Source organism: Mesoplodon mirus (genome assembly GCF_964341445.2).
Source record: "Mesoplodon mirus genome assembly, chromosome: 18".
Lineage (NCBI taxonomy): Eukaryota > Metazoa > Chordata > Mammalia > Artiodactyla > Ziphiidae > Mesoplodon > Mesoplodon mirus.
Window position 1 is genome coordinate 14,429,711 of NC_138994.1, and position 20,093 is coordinate 14,449,803.

General features: G+C 54.9%; 2 protein-coding genes across 2 annotated transcripts in view; one reads left to right on the top strand and one right to left on the bottom strand.

Moving 5' to 3' along the window:
* SGSH (N-sulfoglucosamine sulfohydrolase) lies at positions 1-7,618 on the top strand. Its single transcript, XM_082604500.1, has 8 exons — positions 1-139; positions 1,275-1,435; positions 2,945-3,050; positions 3,334-3,484; positions 3,821-3,977; positions 4,344-4,425; positions 5,270-5,473; positions 6,285-7,618. Exons 1-8 carry the CDS (start codon positions 43-45, stop codon positions 6,842-6,844), a joined length of 1,518 nt encoding a protein of 505 aa, XP_082460626.1. The 5' UTR covers positions 1-42; the 3' UTR covers positions 6,845-7,618.
* The window catches only part of CARD14 (caspase recruitment domain family member 14), a gene marked incomplete at its 5' end in the record, with an annotated part of 21,984 nt that continues 9,509 nt past the window's right edge, over positions 7,619-20,093 (bottom strand). The window contains 14 exon segments of the mRNA XM_082604498.1: positions 7,619-7,857; positions 8,487-8,602; positions 9,292-9,413; positions 11,452-11,625; positions 12,510-12,624; positions 13,347-13,410; positions 14,443-14,551; positions 14,554-14,679; positions 14,854-14,980; positions 16,535-16,727; positions 16,919-16,979; positions 18,616-18,710; positions 18,802-18,944; positions 19,476-19,583. Of these exon segments, the coding sequence (XP_082460624.1) occupies positions 7,662-7,857; positions 8,487-8,602; positions 9,292-9,413; positions 11,452-11,625; positions 12,510-12,624; positions 13,347-13,410; positions 14,443-14,551; positions 14,554-14,679; positions 14,854-14,980; positions 16,535-16,727; positions 16,919-16,979; positions 18,616-18,710; positions 18,802-18,944; positions 19,476-19,583 (1,749 nt within the window). The 3' untranslated portion in view covers positions 7,619-7,661.

Genomic DNA, 20,093 nt, shown 5'->3' on the forward strand with positions numbered 1-20,093 from the left:
GCTCACGTGACCGCGGGGCGGCGCCCGGCTGGAACCGCCGCTATGCGCTGCTCCGGGCCGGCCTGCTGGGTGTTTCTCTTCGTAGTGGGTCTCTGTTGTGTGCACCGGGCGCGCCCCCGAAACGTGCTGCTGATCCTCGGTAAGTTCCGACCCGCCGGCACCCCGGGCACCGCCCTCCACGGCCGCCTGTTGTCGACCCCGGAAGAGGCCAGCGCTAACCCTCCGTGCCCTGCAGACCCCATTGCCGTTCATTCCCCGACTCCTCTTTTTGCTGACCCCAGACTCTTCGTGGTCGGCTCCTTGAAGAGGCAAGCAGAGGCGGCCCTGCCCACTGCAGGGTCTGGAGGGGTCAGCCCCAGCATTCACACCCCATTCCTGCCCCCGGTTCTGACCCTGTAGCCCGAACCGTGACCAGAACAGCCAGGGCTAAGCCTGCGGTCCTCACCCACCTCGGGAGGCTGGGCGGCTTTCCACAGATCGCAGAGGGGATGCCAGAAGAGGGGCTGGTGCCCAAGTCCTCAGAGACCAGCAGGGTGCCCTAGATCTTTCATCTTCTCCCCAGCAGTGATAACCCCGTTCCCCTTCCCTTTTCAGACCCCAGAGCACTGTGGCTCAACTCTCTTTCTCCTGGCTGAAGGGAGCAGCCCCCACTCACCCACCCGCCTTCTCCCCCGGCCCTCCCCCACTCCGTGAAACCCCAAGTTCCTCTAGCGCCCTGTTGTTCACGAGACTTCCTGCTTGGGTAACCAGAGCCCAGCTATCACAAGGCAACCTGATTCTTTCCTCTTTTGAGGTCTGGCTCTCTGCCAGGGTCACTGTTTCTGATTAACTTTGTGGTCTGGGGCAGGTCCTTCAGCTAATTGTAACTTAAACAGCACTCTACAGAGCGGTTCCCTTCAACTCCCCATATCTCAGGGGCATTGGCAGAGAACCAGCACGTGGATCCACATCCTCAGGCATGTCTGCAGAGCTCAGGACTGCCGAATCATGCCTGCTTGGACCTCATGCTCCCCTGAGTTTTATGCCTGCCTACTAACATGTTCACCCAGTTTTCATACATGCCTGGTGGCATTCCCATTCAAGTAACAAGCCTGCTGAATATCATGCCCACTTGGGTCGTTCCCACTTGGGAATCACACCTGCCTGATATCAAGTCTACAGAGGCAGCATACCCGCCTGGGCATCACTGCCAGGCCACTGCAGCAGGACCCGGGTCTCTCTCACTCTTTCTGAGCCCAGCCCATCAGGTCCTCTGTGTCTCCCTCCTTCCTCAGCGGATGACGGAGGCTTTGAGAGTGGTGCCTACAACAACAACGCCATCACCACCCCTCACCTGGATGCCTTGGCCCGCCGGAGCCTTGTCTTCCGCAATGCCTTCGCCTCCGTGAGCAGCTGCTCTCCCAGCCGGGCCAGCCTCCTCACTGGCCTGCCCCAGGTGAGGGCAGCAGGGGTTCAGGAGGAGGGAGAGCTCTCAAGGCCTCTGCTGCTGGGAACCCCTCCCCGGTCTCCCTGGGGATGTGCCCACCTTCCCTCCCCCACCCCCAGCCAAATGGTCCAAGTGCAGCCCTGCTCCACCACTGTGTGACTGTGAGCAAATCACATATCTCTGTGTGCCTCAATTTCCTCACCTGTAAGATGGGGTGATAGTAATACCTCACTCCTGGGATTACTATAGGATTGGCTAAGCTAACTCTCTATATGTAAAGCTCACAGCAAGGTGCCTGGCAGGTACTTGCCCAGCCCAGTATTAACTCTTTTCATGATATTGTCCCAGGAGCTTTTGTGACAATAAAAGCTGCCATTTAAGGCACTTACTCTACTGTGCTAAAGTATATGTAATGAAAAAGTTACCATTTTAACTATTTTAAGGCTGCAGTTCAGTGGTATTAAGTACATTCGCATTGTTGTGCAACCATCGCCACCATCCATCTCCAGGACTTTTTTATCACCCCAAACTGAAACTCTGTCCCCATTAAACACTAACTCCTTATTCCCGCTGCTCCGCCAGCCCCTGGCTGGCAACCACCATTCAACTTTCTGTCTCCGTGAATTTGGTTACTCTGGGCACATCACATAAGTGGAATCATATAGTATTTGCTTTTTTGTGGCTGGCTGATTTCACTGAGCATAATGTCCCCAAGCTTCACCCAAGCACGTCAGTACCTCACTACTTTTCAAGACTGAATAATGTTCCATTGTGTGGATAGAGCGTATTTTGTTTATCTATTTCTCTATTGGTGGACACTTGGGTTTCTTCCACGTTTGATTGTTGGAATAATGCTGCTGTGAACCTGGGTGTTCATGGGCACTTACTCCTGATACATTATCTCACAGCGTTATTTTATGGGGGGGGATGCTCTGTACGTCCCTTTCTGAGAGCCTGAGGCTGTGAGTAGGAGGCCTACATAAAGAGGAGACTGTGGCCTGTACACAGAAGCTTCCTGAAAGGTTAATCAGACAGCTGTAGGCTACGCTCACCTCTGGGCAGTGAGCCACAGGAATAAGGACAGAGTTTTTCCTTCTTACATCTCTCTAGCCTGTTTGAGTTTGCAACACGTACAACAATTTTTTTTACACTCTAAAAAAGTCAGCTAATAAAAAGAGGCCTGTTGGTGTGGTTTTCACTCTACGATGTGTGCTCTTGATAGAAAAATTGGGAAGTACAGATACACAAAAAGAAGAAAATAAAAGCCACCCCTAATTTTAGTATACATTCTCCCAGTCTATTGTATTTCCTGCTGTCGTCCCATGGTAGGGACCTGTGGGCCTGTTAGGCAGGGAGTGAGAGATGGAGAAAACCTCTCTGAGGACTCTAAATCAGGGGCCTACAAGGGGCCAGGCTGGTGAGCCTGGGAGAGCAGAAGCGTTGGGAGTGGGGTGGGGGATGGGGGACAGGACCCTGGCTGCCAGGAGGCGCCCGGCCTCACAGCATCTCTGCTGGCAGCATCAGAATGGAATGTATGGCCTGCACCAGGATGTCCACCACTTCAACTCCTTCGACCGAGTGCAGAGCCTGCCTTTGCTGTTGGGCCGAGCTGGTGTTCGCACAGGTGAGGGGCTTCGTGTAGCCACAGGGGCAGGACAGCAACTTACCTCCCTGCCCCAGAGGGGCAAGGCCTTGTCCTGAGCCACCATGGGCCCTGTGTTGCCTGCTCTGAGCACTTGACCCCAAGGAATCTGGGCCTCCTTGCTGGGCCATGGGCACACGAGAACAAGGGCCCAGCTGCCCTCCTGGAGGCCACAGCAAGACACAGGGTCTGGAGAGCGGAGAAGGGGGCAGAGGGGAGTGGGAGACCAAAGGGGCTCTGGACAGTCTTCTCTCCCCGACTCCAGGCATCATTGGGAAGAAGCACGTGGGGCCAGAGACGGTGTACCCGTTTGATTTTGCGTACACGGAGGAGAATGGCTCTGTCCTCCAGGTGGGGCGGAACATCACTAGAATTAAACTGCTGGTCCGGAAATTCCTGCAGACTCGGGACAACAGGTGTGAGGAGGGTCCCTCCCCCTTACTGCCCTCACACAGCCAGACCTCTGGACAGTTAATACTGGATGCAGATCCCAGAGTCTTTGGTTGGGATTCTTGGAGTCCCCTGACAGCTGGGGTGTGGGTGGAGGAGAACGTTCCAGATGCTCAAGTTGATCTGGTCAGAAGAAGAGGGGACATGGGGAAACTGAGGCAGTGTGGATCACGGGGAGGCTCTCAGTTGTAGGGGAGTAGGCAAAACTGAGCAAAGGATGAAGCTCCCCAGGGTAGAAGCCAGGTGGTGGGTCAGCCATCTGACTTTGACCTCAACGCTCAAGCCCGTCCTTCCATCTGCAGACCTTTCTTCCTCTATGTCGCCTTCCACGACCCCCACCGCTGTGGGCACTCCCAGCCACAGTACGGGGCCTTCTGCGAGAAGTTTGGCAATGGAGAGCGTGGCATGGGGCAGATCCCAGACTGGACCCCGCAAACCTACAACCCAAAGGATGTGCAGGTAGGAGGACCCCTCACCATGTTTCCGAGAACTACCCTTCTTCCTCCACCTTGTAAATATGGGGACCTGTGCCCTGTTTGTGGGTTGGCAGCCCTGGCCCCAGATGTGTAAGAAGAAACCCTCTGACTCACTGGAGCCAGGTCCCCATCCATGGGGTGGCAGAGAGAAGCATAAAGACATGGAATGATGGTACCCAAAAGCGTGGGTGTTCTGGGATAATCCATTCAGGAAGAGAGATGATTTGGGGCCCTGGGAGGAAGGCTGGCACCTGTATCTCCCACCCTAATTCAAGGGCTGGCCACTTTGCCCCCTCCACCCAACCTATCTGTTCTAACCTTGACTTTCCACCCACCTGCCCCATCCCAGGTGCCTTACTTCGTCCCTGACACACCGGCTGCCCGAGCTGACTTGGCTGCTCAGTACACCACCATCAGCCGCATGGACCAAGGTGGGTTCAAGGAGCCCAGGTGGTGGCATAGGGCACAGCTTGGGCCCCCATCTTGGGCCAGAGCCAGGAATCACAGTGCCGCAGGGCCATGTCCCCTCTGGGGGAGAGTCATTCCTGCCTCTTCCAGCTAATGGTGGCTGCAAGTGTTCCTTGGCTTTGCAGCATTACTCCAGTCTCTGCCTCTGTTGTCACATGAGCTCCTTCCCTGTGTTTTCTCTTTAGTCTGTGGCCCTCCTCTTCGTTTTGTCATTCGATTTAAGGACCACCTAGGTATGTCAGGATGATCTCATCTCAAGATCCTTGACTTAATTGTATCTGCAAAGACCCTCTTTCCAAATAAGGTTACATTGACAGGTTCTGTGTGGACATATCTTTTAGGGGAACCACCATTCAACCCAGTCTGGGAGGTTGGTGCCTTTATCGTTTCCCTGTTGGTACCATTAGTTCATGGGGACTTGGGAAGGGGGTGGGTGTAGAGAGAATCTTATCTCCTGGCCCCACCCAAGACCATCCTTATTACCTCCACGGGGAGATTCCAGGAAACACAGAAACCACTGCATGGCAGGTAGCAGCTGCATAGGGGTGACACAGAACTGCCAAGGTTGGCCAGTGTCCCTGGAGGGGTGCACTCAGGTGGAGGCCATGCAAGTCCTGCTGCAGGACAGGGCCCTGGGCAGAGTGCTGGGCGGGAGGCCTGGCTGGTGGCAAGGAGGGCCAGGGTGATTGAAAGAAATGACGGTGCAGGGTTCAGCAGCCGGATGAAGAAATGCTTTAGTGCACATGCATTCCCACAACTGTACATCTGCCTGCGGCTGAGCTCTGCTATCTCCTCCACACCCTGCAGGGATCGGACTCGTGCTCCAGGAGCTGCGTGGGGTGGGTGTCCTGAATGACACCCTGGTGATCTTCACATCCGACAATGGTATCCCCTTCCCCAGCGGCAGGACCAACCTCTACTGGCCGGGCACTGCTGAGCCCATGCTGGTGTCATCCCCAGAGCACCCAAAACGCTGGGGCCAGGTCAGCGAGGCCTACGTGAGCCTCCTAGGTATGACTCTGCATTCCATGCAGCAGGGGTCGAGGAGGGGGAGTGGGGGAGGAAGAGGACATTTAGTGGGACCACCACGACCAGACGTAGCTCCTCATCCACTACCTTATGCGGTTGCCACATCACCTCAGTGAGGAAGGGATGGTCAGCCCCATTCTACAGATGCAGAAATGAGGCTCAGAGACATGAAGTTAGGAGCCCAAGGTCACACAGCTTGTAAGCACCAAGCTTGGATTCTAGTTTGGGTCTCACTGCCTTCAAGCCAGTCATTTTTCCACTGGCCCACTGGTGAGCCTCAATCGCCTGGAGCACTTGCTAGTATCCAAATATCCCACCCCAGAGTGTCTGATTCAGTAGGTCTGGGGTGATGCCCCCAAATTTGCATTTCTGACAAGTTCCCAGGTGATACTGATGCTCCTCGACCCCACTTTGAGGGGTCAGGGCAGCAGCATGCTTGGGCCCCTGTGGCTCAGGGCTCACATCTCCCTTTGGCCCCAAGGTCAGGAAGTGTTTTGGCCACAGCACAGAACAGGAATAGGCCCCTGTGTAGGGGCTTCCTCGCTGGTCTGAAGGATTTTAGAAGGATCCTGGGTATCACCAACTTGGGGGCTCTTGTCATGGCATTGAAAGCATGACGGCCCAGAGGGTGACGCAGCAGTGACGGGTTGGCCTGTAGCAGCTTTTCCCTGTTGGTGATTTGATGTGCAAGGTGGCCCCCCAGCTTCCAGAGTGGCCTGGATTCAGCCCTTCCACAGGGGTGGGCCTGGTGCCCTGGAGGGCCCGCCCTGCTGAGATGTCATCTCCTTTCCAGATCTCACGCCCACCATCTTGGATTGGTTCTCTATCCCCTACCCCAGCTATGCCATCTTTGGCTCAAAGACTGTCCAGCTCACTGGGCGGTCCCTCCTCCCGGCGCTGGAGGCGGAGCCTCTTTGGACCACGGTTTTTGGCAGCCAGAGCCACCATGAGGTCACCATGTCCTACCCCATGCGCTCCGTGCACCACCAGAACTTCCACCTTGTGCACAATCTCCACTTCAAGATGCCCTTTCCCATTGACCAGGACTTCTACATCTCGCCAACCTTCCAGGACCTCCTGAATCGCACCACAGCCGGCCGGCCCACAGGCTGGTACAAGGACCTGCATCACTACTACTACCGGGAACGCTGGGAGCTCTTTGACAGGAGCCAGGACCCCCACGAGACCCAGAACCTGGCCACTGACCCCCGCTATGCCCAGGTTCTGGAACTGCTTCAGACCCAACTGGTCAAGTGGCAGTGGGAGACCCACGACCCCTGGGTATGTGCTCCCAATGGGGTGTTGGAGGAGAAGCTCTCTCCCCAGTGCCGGCCACTCCACAATGAACTGTGAGGCCCTCCCCACCTCCACAGTGGGGGACCGCTGTCCTGTGTCTGAGCTGTGTCCTGGCACAGGAATTCCCTGGGGGGTACCCAGGATGGTGCAGAGTCCCCAACCTGTGACAAGGTGAAGGTGGTCTGGGGAACAGCAGGAAGAAGGGTCTGGGACGTGGGGCTTCAGTCCCTCTTGGTTCTCTGGAACCCACAGACGTTCTTGTGCCCTTCACCTGAGAGGAGATGGGCTTCTGTGTGCCACGAGGGTAGTGGGTGAGTGCAAACTGCACTCAATGTGGGGACAGCGTCTGTTTGTCAGTCCTGGTCTGGAGGGAGCCTTTGAAGGAAACTTGGGCTTGTCTTCTTCCTTCACTTTGTTCACAGTCAGGCTCCCGAGCCCCGGGCTGGGTTTCCATACCACTGATTCTGGGCAGGCTCCCTAAGTGACGAGTTTCATCCTGGGGTCTGTACGAGCAGAGCTTGCCCTTCTTTTTGAGAGTGTCCAAGGATGAAGATGTCTCTGCTCAAGGCCTGAAACTGCCCCATCCTCTGGTTGGGTGAATTCTGTTTGGGTGAACACAAGTCTGTAGCACAGACCGTACTCATGGTATGCTCCAGACCTGCCCTGCCTCCGCCTGCCTGGAAAACCCAGAAAGGGGGCATTCTCCTTCAAGTGGATGGGCTCCCATCACCCTTCCCACCCCCATCAACTCCATCCTGGAGGACACAGTGGGGAAGCCACAAGCCAGAGCGTTGTAAAAGCTTTTTATTTTAGTAAAATATACCACGTTCATTTTCTGAATTTGTTTATGACACAGGGGCCATCAGCAAGGCCTCTACTCTGTCCACACAACCTTCTTCTGCTCATCTGCAATGGCCAGGCGGACACAGCCGAGCAGGGCATGCAGGTCACTCCAGCTGTCAGGGGCCAGGCTGCTGTACAGACAGGGCACTTCATCCAGCTCACCCTCCTCTTGCCTGGCAGCCTCCAGGAGCTGGTCCTCTGCAGTGCCGAGCTGCTGCAGAGCCTTCCTGCCAGAGCCAGAGATGGGAGGGTGGCTCAGGCAGAGCCTTGCACCAGCCTCCCAGCACGGAGCCCCAGAAATCAGCCGCCGGCTTGGAATTCTAGGGACCTGGATGGACCGATGATGCAACAGATGCCCCTAGACACAGATGGCCTGCTTTGAGGGGACCCAGTGCCTTGTGAAGAAGGTGTGACTGGGGCCCTAGATGATGTTGCACTAACGGGGGTGGGGGCGGGGTTGGGGGTGGCGGATCTAGTTTATAACTTCGGTTCTCATAAAGGGGGCAGCAGGATATCTGGGCTTGTCCCACCCATGGACCAAATAGTGTTTTTCAGTCTCTGTCCTTGCCTAACACAGATGAACTGTTAACTCTACCCCAGGAAACATGTGGCCTCAGCCGAGGTCATTCAGGTTCTAGGGTCTCACCTTACTGTCCTCTGGGTTGCTCCCCGGGGGTGGGCTGCAGGACCTCTGTCCTGGATGTTTTAGGGGAACTGCCCTGTGACACTTCCAAGGCTGGCACGAGGTGAGATCCTGGAAACCCCATCACGGGCTCTGGATGTGGTCACCGTGGGCCTTATGGGGAGTTCTGGTGCCCATTCAAACCTCACCACCAGCCCCCAGGGGTGCACCTACTTGAATTTCTTTGCCACCTTCTCATTGATGGAGATGTGGATAATGATGGGGAATATCTCCATCTTATGCAGGACGCGGACACTGTCCAGCTGGACGTCCAGGAGGGCGTGGGTATTCTGGGGGGAGAGGGGAGGGAAGTGAGCCTCAGCCTTAGAGGAAATGAGCGGAGCCCACACCCAGGAGTGATGCTGAGAGAAGTGAGAGAAGGGTGAGAAGGGTACAGGCAAGATTGAAGTTTGTAAAGGAGGTGGGGAGAAGAATTCGGGAATGCCCTTTTGTATACAAGGGTGCTGGCTGTACAGTTTTTAAAAGTTTCCATCCGTTTGATTTTTTGCCTGGGAAATCATAGGTCATTGGGATTGAGGGAGACTGCGTAGAGCTCAAATCCTAGGAGTTGGATGGCCCCATCAACCTCTTTGGGGTTGTGAAGGATGGGGGGCCATTGTGCCTCTGGCTCACAGCTGTTCTGACTGCTCTGTATCAACACAAAACTTTATAGTTCACAGTGAGCTTTTCATATATTTGAGCCTTAAAACATGGAGTGTTATCTCCACTTTACTAATTTAGCAAATGTTTATTAAATATCTCCTGTGTTGAGGAAACAGGCTCAGGGAACTTAAAAGTCCCGCCCGAGGTCACGTGGACACCAAATGGCAGAAACGGGGTTTGGTCTTTCCATGATGGAGCCAGAGACAAGATGAGCACCAACCTGGGGTGTCCAGGGGGCCCTGGAGGTTGGCCCTTCCTTCTCCCACTGCCGTCCTCTGGAGATGGAGTTCCTCACAGCCCCCACCCCACCCCTTACCTTTCCCATGAGGGACTCGACTGCTCTGCAGGTGACACAGTAGCGACCACCAGACGCCTCCCTCTCCTGGATGATGTCCCCTCTCTGGCTGGAGGCATCATACTCCTCCTGGCTCAAGTATGCTGAAGGTGACAGTTGATGGGGATGTCACCCACCCAGCTGCTCCCCCAGGACCCCATGCTGAACACCCATGGGTCTGCCCCCACAGACCCCCACCAGCTCTGTGGTGTCCTCCTCTAGGGTGTTCTCTTTATAAACTTTATAAACCTGACCATGCTCTTCCTGCTTGGAAGAGTCCATGCCCTGCACATTCACCCTAAACCATTGGACACAGCAGGTGCCTAGCCAGTGCCAGGATGTGGGTGGATGGATGGAAGGTTGGGTGGAGGGAAGAATGGAGGGAAAGAAGGAAAGATGGACAAATGTAGATAAACCCTTCTCCCATCACTTCCCAAGCTCCGAATTTACATATGCAACTTCTTAACACCCAGAAATCCCTTCAATCCCTTAAATCAGTGGTTCTCAACCAGGAGCAATTTTACCCCCAAGTTACACTTGGCAATGTCTGGAGACATTTCTGACTGTCACAACTTCTGGGAAAGGGGTATGCTCCTGGCATCTAATGGGTTGAGGCCCAGGTATGTTGCTTATCTGTGATGCACAGGACATCCCACAACAGAGGATGATCCAGCCCTAAATGTCGTGCCGAGGCTGAGAAATTCTGCCCTGTATAAACATGTTAAAACACACCCTGACTTTTCCCTTCTTCCTGAATAGCACCCAGTCTCCCAAGTGAGAACTGCACGTGCCCTCCTGCTAGCCTCCACCCTCCAAAGCATCACCAGATCCTGCAGACAGCTGGCAGACAGCTCTTGGGGCTGCCCTCTTCTCCCTACTGTGGCTTTGCTGTACCACCTCTGGTCCAGCCCCTAGCCAAGCCCTTCTCCAGTCCATCTTCTATTCTGCTTTGAAAACGGGCATTCAAAGATCAGGCCTGATCACGTCCCCTTGCCTACCACATAACACGGCACATCTGGGCATTCACCGCCTCCCCATGGTGCTGTCTGTGCCTCGGTGCCTTTGTACACTCTGCTCCCTCAGCCTGGACTTCCTGGTTCTGCTCGCAAACTCCTGTCCTATCTTGCCATCAGACTGCAGCCCCACTCCTACCCCCTCCAAAGAATCCCTCTCTGAATCACTTGTGGAGCTAAGATGGGTCAGTCTGCCATGTCTTTAGGTGTCTGTCTCCAGAGGAGCAGAATAGACCCTGAGGGCCTCTTGGACGCTATCTCTAGCCCGCTGCACAGAGCCTAGCACACAGCAGGTGCTCACTGGAGGAACTGCGTGGGCCACACTTGCTTCTCTCTGTCCCCTCTGTGAACTCCAGGGGAGAAGGACGGGGCCCTATTCTCAGCTTGTAGCCTAACTCTCTGAGGCAGCCACCGACCAGTGATTGGTGGATGGAAGAAAGCCAAGGAGCTAACTCCTGCTCTCCACTCTCCAACCAGCTGAGCCACCTTTCCTGCTGAGCAGGGCCACTGGGACCCAATATTCCCACTGGCCAGTGCATCTCCATGGCCCTACACTGAGTGGCTTTGGGCAGATGGATGGAGCCCTTTGGTTGTATGACTCCGGTTAAGTACAAACCTATCTGCCAGCAGAGCTGCACTGGGAGGAATAACATACCCCCCAAATCCATGTTCATCTGAAACCTCAGAACATGACCTTATTTGGAAATAAGGTCTTTGCAGATGTGGTTAGTTAAGATGAGGTCGCACTTGAGTAGGGTGGCCCTAAATCCCATGACTGGCTCCTTGTAAGAAAGTGACGTGAAGACAGAGGGATACACAGACAAGGAGGCAGAGATGGGAGTAATGTAGTCACAAGCCACCAGCAGCCACCAGAGCAGGAAAAGGCAGGAAGGACTCCCCCCTAGAGCCTTTGGAGGAAGTGCAGCCTGCAAAGACATCTTGACTTCAGACTTCTGGCCTTCAGAACTGTGAGAGTACACATCTCTGCTGTTTTAAGGCCCCCCCCCCCGGTTTGTGGTCCTTTGTTTCAGCAGCCCCAGGACACTCCTCTGGTTGTGCTGCCCTCCTGAAAGCAAATACTTATCCTTGCCACCTGACAGTCAGGTGGGACTCCCAGGAGACAGCGTACCTGCTGGGCACTTCTTAAACCCTTGGAGGAGGCACAGCTTCTCCATTAGGATCTTCCCGACCACCCTGGGCACGAAGAGCACGGGCCGGGGCCGGCTGGGCCTGTGGCTGTGCACCAGGGTGTAGGGCACCAGGGTGAAGTAGCTTTCGGCCCAGAAGCACACGGTGGAGGGGTCTGTGGAAGGAAGGAGCCGTGAGCAGACCGGGCGCCAGGCTGCAGCAGCCCCCCACCCCCAGGAAGGCCTGTTTCTGTTTTGCTCGCCACTGCAGCCCTGGCACCTGCAGTAAGTAACACAGGGCACGCTGGGCTCCCACACGATGCACCATGCCCTCCACACCTGCCCTGGCTGATTCCTTTGTACCTGTTGATTAGATTCCCTGTGCTTCTCTAGGATCAGCTTCGTAGGCTGCAGTTTAAAACCTTTTCCTTGTTTGGCTCACAGGGAGGATAGAGAAACCATGTTCATCCTTGCAAACAATCTGGAAGCTTCCTGTGTCTTCTCCCTCAGCCTCAAGGGACACGTGATCCCAGTCCTTCCCTCCCTCCAGGGTCCCTGATCTCCTCTCCTGGTCATTTAGGTTATATTAGGCACTCAAAACACTTTTCAAGAAGAAAATAAACTCAAAACGATTTACCTTTCTCTAAATTCACTTCTGCTTATCTCATTGCACAGTTTTACCGGCTCAGGGGTCTGTGCTGTGCCGGCCTCTGTCACGGCCTCATGCCCACACCAATCACTCAGCAGTTGTCTGAGGGTCCACTGGTTTGTGCAGTGTTGGGCATTTGGAGAGTGTTCAGACTTTAATATTCTAAAAGGACTGCTGTCCAGATGACTGTACCAGTGGCTTCGGCCAGTCTTATTGAGGCAGGTTACAGAAGTAGGAGTGTCAGTTAAAGGACATTAAAGGTGTGTAGCTCAGCTGCTCTCCAGAAGGGCAGGTGGACGTCAGTTATGGTTCTTAAAGACAGATTCTGGCCTAGATGAGTGGCATCACCCTGACCCAGCTCACCAACCACAGCAGCCTCCAAAGACCCTCCACCAGCTCCACCCGCCTCACCTTCTACCTGGCTTGGGTCCAACTGGCCCCCTTCAAAGGATGACCACAGAGGGCTGGCCTTGGTTCTGTCCATACTGACGATGCGGACCAGCTTCTGGGCTCCCCCAGAAGGCTGCTGGACAAGGGAGAAGGGGACATCCCATGGGGCTGGGGGGCTGGCACCACCCCCCACTGCCGCCGGCAAATCCAGGGTGGTCCCTGGACTCCCAGGCTGTGCCTGCTGAACAGCCAGCAGGCCCAGGCCCCATGCCAGGGGGTAGGTGACAGAGGGTGGCAGGAGAGGGTCCTCAGGCTGAGCCCCCCAGCCCCCTTCCCGAGCAGGGCATCCGTGGGAAGCAAGAGGGAAGAGTAGGGGCCCCCAGCCTAGCCCTGCCATGATCCAGGGGGCTGCCCTAGTGCCTTGCTCAGGGACAGCTGAGTGCTCTGTGTTGGGAGAACCCAACAGTGCCTGGCCTCAGTGGGGAATAAGGATGGGGGGCAGATGGTAGGCAAATGGGGTGATGGAGGGAGCAAGACGGAGAGAGCATACATGACGTATCTGCACGCGGTAGAGGAGCTTGCAGGAGGGGTGGCATGCAGACCCAGGTGAAGGTTTGGAGGGCCCGGGGGAGAGACACGCCGGATCACCTCCCTCAGGTTAGCAGCCTACACTCTCCACCTGGGACCCTCAGCCAGTACCCACCTGTCTTCCAGCCCATGCCAGGTGGGGCTGGGACCCTCTGGGTGGAAGGAAGGGTTGACTGGGCCCCTCCCTCCAGATGATGTGAGCTGGGGGAGAGAGGCAGGGCCCACCCAAGCAGGACCCTGCATCTAGGACCTGCGCTGACTGGTCCTCACCTTGCGGGTCATGGTGCTCTTATGAGCCATGTCCTGGATGAGGGCGATGAGCAGCTGCTGAGCCCTGCACAGAGGAGGAAGGCCTCGGCCCAGCTGCAGGGAGGGCTGGACAGGAGAGGTGGGCCCCCTGCCCAGTGCTCTGGGAGACCCTCACTGCCCCCACTGCAGTTCTCCACCCCAGCAGCTATGATAGTCCCCTGGGGTTTTAAAAACCTGCAGAGCCTCAGCCTGGAGATGCTAATTGAATTGTCCCGAGGCGGGATCCGGGCGACACAGTGTGAGTAGGGTCGAGGCCACTGCTCCAGAACCTCGCTACTCCCAGTGTGGCCTGAGGACTTCAACCTGGCATCACCCAGGGAGGGGGTTGGAAATGCAGAGTCTCAGGCCTCTCCCTGCACCTGCTGAGTCTGATCTCCAGGTGACAGAATTTGCCATAACGCTTGAGAGGAGCCAGATGAGACACCATGCTTTGTGCCCTATGGTCGATCTAGAACATGGTTCTGAGCAGGGGTGCTGTTGCTCCCAGGGAGGGTGACCAGCTGTCCCATTTGGCCCAGGACTGAGGGGTTCCCCAGGACATGGGACTTTCTGTGCTAAAACCAAGGCAGTCCTGGACATACCAGCAGGATGAGTCACCTATCCTCAGGGTGCACTGGCAATGTCTGGAGATTTTTGGTTGTCACAGCTAGGGGGGCAGGGGCACTACTGGCATCCAGCGGGTGGAGGCCAAGATGCTGCTCAACATCCTACAGTGCCCAGGAGGGTCCCCCACGACAAACAGTGAGCCAGCCCCAAATGTCAATAGTGCTGAGGATGAGGAACTGGTCCCAAATACTCTAGAATGCTCTAGGACTGAGGTCCATCCCATTTCACAGAGAAATCCCATCCAAGCAGTGAACCTGGTGGGTCGCACATTGGGGGTTCCACTTCTTTGAGGTGCCCCACCCTGTATCCCTGGGCAGTAGAGGGAGCCTCAGGAAAGCTGTTTCTCCTGGGCAGGAGGGGGCCTCCTCACTAAGTGAGGCCAGGCAATGTCCCCCCCCGGGGAGCTCCCCGGGCCCTCTCTGGGGTGTGGGAGCCCACAACAGCTGCTCACTGTGCATAGTTGGGGATGGTGCCCTGTTCGGTGCCCTTGGTGCTGTAGGGGCCAACACGGTGGGCGTGCCAGCAGCTGCCGCCCTGGAACAGGGTGTCTGTGACGTGAGGATGTCGTTGCAGTGCACCTGCAGCTCTCCCTCTGCCCGCCTCTCCAGGGCAAGGTTGACCCGGATGTAGAAGGAGTCCCCTGACGTGGCCACTTTGGCCTTTAGGTCCTGGACCAGCTTCTTATAACCTGATCAAAGAGGACATGAGGACAGGTAAGTTTAGGGCTGTGATTCCCCATGAGAACAGTTCTGCCTGGGGGGCCTCTGCAGACCTGGGGCTCAGCCTGGCTCTGCAGTGGGCTGGGAGCACTGGCACCGGTGGCCTCTGGGTGGGGGGTAGGACAGGACAGGGGAGTGTGTACCCTCCATGTTGACCTTCACAGACAGAGAGCAGAAGCCGTTCACCCTCTGGAGAAGTCTGACGGCCCGATCCAGGGTCATGCCCTCCAGGACAGCCTTGGACAAGGGCTCTGTTGCCTTGTAATCCACCTGAGGGCAAATCATGCGCGTCACCTCTGTTGACCAGGGTTCTGCAGCTGTGATCTGAGTGCAGGCGTGTGCCCTGCAGGAGACCCACTCCTTCCCAGACACCCACCCACACCCATCAGAGCTCTGTGTTGGGACATCTTGGTGCAGCGCCTCCTGGTTACACACGTTCCTGCCCCGGATCATGTATTGAGATCGCCACTGGGCACTGAGTGTCTGCTCTCCAACATGCTCCATTCTAGAGCATTCTGGAGCAGAGTCCTCAGCTTGGGACTATTGACATTTGGTGCTGTCCTGGGCCCTGCAGGATGTTTTGTGGCATCTCTGGCCTCCACCTACCAGATGCCAGGGCACCCCTCCCGCCACTCCTTCCCCAGCTGTGAAATCAACAGGGCTCTCATCCATTAATTTATTCCCGGTGTTGTTTTGGTTTAGGAGAGTAGATATTTTTATAATGAGAAAAAAAATGAGATATGTTTTTAACGCTATTAGGATTGAATTGGCCCCATTTGGATATCAGGACTGTCTCATAAAGGGGATCCGTTGCTTTAACCACAACATGAGCTGATAACTGAGAATCTCACGAGGACTGTTAGAAGTGTGACGAAGGGCTTTCATATTGGGTGGACTGATGCTTACGTCAGGAGCTCTGTGTGTGATCATTCGAGACACATGAGAACTCAGCTCAGCACACAGACAGCGAGAGAGAAGCCATGGGGTCCGAGGGAGTCCTGACTGAGGCCTCAGCCCCTCCCTCTCCCTCTCAGCGCTTGCCTTCACTCCCTACACCCCCCTACCCTGGGAGGAATGGGTGACACCTGTTTCGAGAATTTCTTGCTATTCTTAAAGGGCCTGATGTTTAATAATTCTGCTTTTAGGCTACATCAAAGTCACCTCCCTGCCCATATGTTCACTTAATAATAATTTGGTTGTACATTTATGTTTTTTGCAGTTTAATGAATATTTTGCAGTAAAAAAAATTTTTAGATGCCCCCAATGGTTAAAATGGTGAATTTTATTATATGTATTTTAACACATACACACAAAGTAACGATAAGATCATTACAGTAAAAAAAAAAAAAAAAAAAGCCCCACATCAGAATCTTATGTAGCCTTTATCAGATCCCTGGGTCAAGACTGCTGCATCCGCAGGAGGGAGGGGATGTGGGAACAGATGCATATGTATGACTGATTCACTTTGTTGTAAAACAGAGACTAATAAAAAAAAATACTGGGGAAAAAAAAAAAAAAGACTGCTGCATCCCCAAAGCCCTCTCAACTGGTGCATAGTCCAGACTACAACAGCTCACAGGCTCACCCTCCAGAGTTCAAGGATGTCAAGGTGGAGAAGCGTGCAGGGTTTTGATGAGAATCACCAGGACTCTCCTCTAAACATGTGTGACACTCTGCTTTACATCAGCCCAAGAAGGAGCGTGGGCCTATCCAATAATACATCTTTGTCAAGTTGAATCTGTGGCTTCCTGGGTTACCTGCCCCTCCCACTGACCCCACCCCTGAGAGGATCCTGGGGGCTCGAGGGGTTGGTGCCACACTCACCATCACAATCTGGGTGCCGGGGCACAAGGCCATCTCGTCTGCCGCGGAGCCCGGGGTGACCCGATGAATGTAGATGCCCGTGAGGTTCCCGCCAATAACGCTTATCTGTTCCAGCAGCGCGTCCCCCTGGAAGGCCAGCACCGTGACCTGGCTCAGGATCTTGCGGGCTGGCCTCCGCCTCAGCGGGACACTGCTGCAGAAAGGGAGGGGCCAGAGCTCATGCATCCTAGAACAAGAGGTCGGGCCAGGCCGTCTCCCCATCTGCCCCCTCTAGTCCCATCACTCTGGTATTCTCCTTCCCCAGCCTCAGAAAGGCTGATAGTGAGGACACAGTCCTCACTCTGCTCTGCCACCTGCTGGCCCTGGCCCCCGCCCTCTGCTCACCTGGCGGAGAGGTGGAGGCCCCCAGAAGACAGCTGCAGGATGTTCTCGGACTCAGGGAGGTCTAGGAGGAAGCCGCGGGCTTAGGCCTCGAGCCAGCCTACCCCTCAAGGTCATCCCCCTTCTGAAGGAGCTTTGGCTCACCCGTGCAACCTCAGTGCCGCCACCACAGGCACCCCCCTACCTGTTCTGTCTTTTGCTGAGGCTGAACCTTCTCTTGCCCCTCCCTCCCTTGATGCGTAGAACCTTGATTCACCTCCCCGAAAATAGGAGTAGCTGGTGGAGAGCTGCATCTGCCAGAGTTTAACCTACATTGTGTCCTTTTGCAATCTTTGAATGAGTTGCTAGCATTTTACAAGGTAGAGAATCTGGATTTCTGGCTTCACTTGAGAAATCAAATCTGGCATAACCCTGGATGTGTATTTCTGTGTGGCAGCCATCGCCGGCACTGGCCATCGGCTGCCTCCTGTCTCCCCAGGCCACGCTGCTGACCAGCTGGCCATGGCAGGCCTCTGAGTTGGCAATCTCCTAGGACTAGATGTCCCCAGAGTCTCTCCAAGGCCTGTATTTTATATGTGTCCTGTGAGGCAGATGGCACACCGCCCCCAGCCCAGGTGAGGCTGCCCTTCTCACCTCCTGAGCCGCTCACAAGAACCAGAGGGGCCAACAGAGAGCTAAGAGTTGCCGGCTGCAGGCAGCCTGTGCCCAGCTCACAGGCAAACAGCCACTTGTGCTTACATTCAAAGCCAAGTGAAATTATACACTCCTGATGTATTTGAGGTCAATTCCACTAAAGTTATATGAACCAGGACATTATGCAGAATAATGACAAAAGGAAAAAAAAAAAGAGCAATGACTCTTCCTGTTCGTGCTCTTACATCCTGGTTGGTTATACCTGGGGTGGATCCTCTCAGTTGATCACCGTTATAAATAAAAATGGCAATGAATTTGCAAAAGGCAAGGTTTCTGGTCATGTGACCCACAGAAAGCCTGGGGCCGTCTGTCCTAAAGGTGCCGCTAGGCAGAACAGCGTGGGGTATGCGCGCCCCTTGGTGGCTGTAGGATGAAATCTAGAGGGTGCTAAGCACCTACTGTGTGCAAGGCCCAAGGCTGGAGGCAGATGTGCAGTGGTGGCAAAGTAAGGAGGCTGCCCGTGAGGGGTCTGTGCCTTGAGAAGGAGGGAGGACCAGTTAAGTGACAAATATGAGGAATAAGCCACAGGAGAAATGGGAATGTCTCAGGTGCCAACACCCAGTAGAAATGTTCCTAGCAGGTGCCTCGGCCAGGAACAGAGAGGATGGAAGCCTGTTGCCCTCTGATATCACTGGGAGGCCCAAGTGTCCATGGGTCGGAGCAGGGAGGGACAGAGAGACGAGGTGTGTGCCTGGAGCTGTCTGAACATTTATGCCGAGCTGGATGTGGAGGTGAATGCAACTCCCTTAGCCTCCAGGTGAAAACAAAGGACGCCCAGTAAGCACGGCACATCTGGACACTGGTTTGAACTGCCAGGTAGTCTGGATTTTCCCAGAGGCCCAGGGCAGTGCAGTAGTCAAGTTCGCTCCTCTCTGCCCATCCCCTGGACAGAAACTGGGGTGTCTCATCTGCCTCCCTGAAGATCCCTGTCTTCACTTCCCCGCCTGACTCTGCCAGCCCAGCCCAGGGGTGGTGGGGTGGCTGCAGAGGTTGGGGGATATGCTCACCTGCCCTGTCTACAATCTCATAATCCAAATCTGCATCACCCTTCTTAGCACCCAGGGAGCCTCCCTGGTCCACCTCCAGGGTTTTGGGGCAGCCACTGAAAAGCATAAGAAGAAGATGGAAGCCAATGTCCCAGTGAGCTGCCAGGGGGCTGGAGTCATCCGATCCCTTTACCAGCCCCTCTCTACCTGAAAGACGAGGGGTCTTCCCAGAAGTCCTCTGTGGCCCGCTTGTACAGGGACTGCTGGCTGGGAGGCACAGGGCTGCTGGAGTGGAAGCTATCCACCAGCTCTCGGCTGGACGTGGCGCTCAGGTCAGACCAGAGCTGAGACTGGAGGAGGACGGGGCAGAAGTCACCATGGGGCTCTCACAGGGACCCCTGGGACACCTCTCCTGCTGCCATACTGTGTAAAGAGTATAATGATGATAAACCACAGCCTCCCACTGACAGGGCAGAGGAGGCAAGAGGGAAGGAAGGGAGGAACAAAGAGCCAGGCCACATTAATTGAGCACCTACTATGTGCTGGGCACTCTATTACCTACTTTCTACATTTTATATTGCTTGGTTCTTATGCTAAATCTATACGATGGGTAGCGTTGTCTCACTTTACATATAAAGCAACTGAGCCCCAGAGAGGCCACATTACTGGCTAGTGAGGGTCACATGCTGATGGGGTGTAAACATGCAAGATGCAGAGTGTGGCATTGGAGGATGCAGGTGAAATGTGTAGATCCAGGGGTAGCCCCTCGGTTCACTTAATAAGCATTTCTGTAGCATCTACTATGTGCCAGACCCTCTTCTGTCCCGATAGACGAGGGTGAACCTGGTCTGGCCCCAGCAGTGGCAGAGGCACTGGCATACCTCAGAGGAGCTGCCATCGCTGTTTTCCCATGGGCAGAGGGCAAACATGCGCACCAGCCGCTGCTTCCTCTTCGGACAGGGCTCCCTGGCTCCCGCCTCCTGCTTGGGCTGCCAAAGACCCGGATAGGCCGGTTAATTCAGGAAACGTCCTTTGGTTGCTCTTGGGGTTTCTACCAAGTCCCAAACCCTGTCTCCAGCCTTCCGAGTGGTTTCCTTTCATTGGTTTCAAGGCAAAACATTTATGTCCCCTCCTCCCAGCCTGGGACACCCAGCACTGTGGGAGCTGGCCACCAAGGGGACATGCAGCAACCGGCTTGGTGACTGCATTTTATTCCTTTTGGATAATATCTGTTATTCTTTCCTGGTTATACAAATAATACATACTATATGTATAATATATCTAAACACACTCCACAAAGAATATTGGTGGGGAGGAACAGGCTGATTAGAGAAGAAAATAAAATTGACCCATCCTCCCACACTCAGAAATAGAACAGCTAGCAGTTTGCTATCTGTCCATCAGTCTTTTTTCTATACGTATGTATATATATTTTTTATTTTTATTTATTTATTTTTTTGCGGTACGCGGGCCTCTCGCTGTTGTGGCCTCTCCCGTTG

Coding starts and splice junctions, on each gene's coding strand:
- SGSH (XM_082604500.1), top strand. CDS start 43: ATGCGCTGCTCCGGGCCGGCCTGCTGGGTGTTTCTCTTCGTAGTGGGT. Junction 3,485..3,820: donor CTGCAGACTCGGGACAACAG/GTGTGAGGAGGG, acceptor TTCCATCTGCAG/ACCTTTCTTCCTCTATGTCG. Junction 5,474..6,284: donor GGCCTACGTGAGCCTCCTAG/GTATGACTCTGC, acceptor TCTCCTTTCCAG/ATCTCACGCCCACCATCTTG.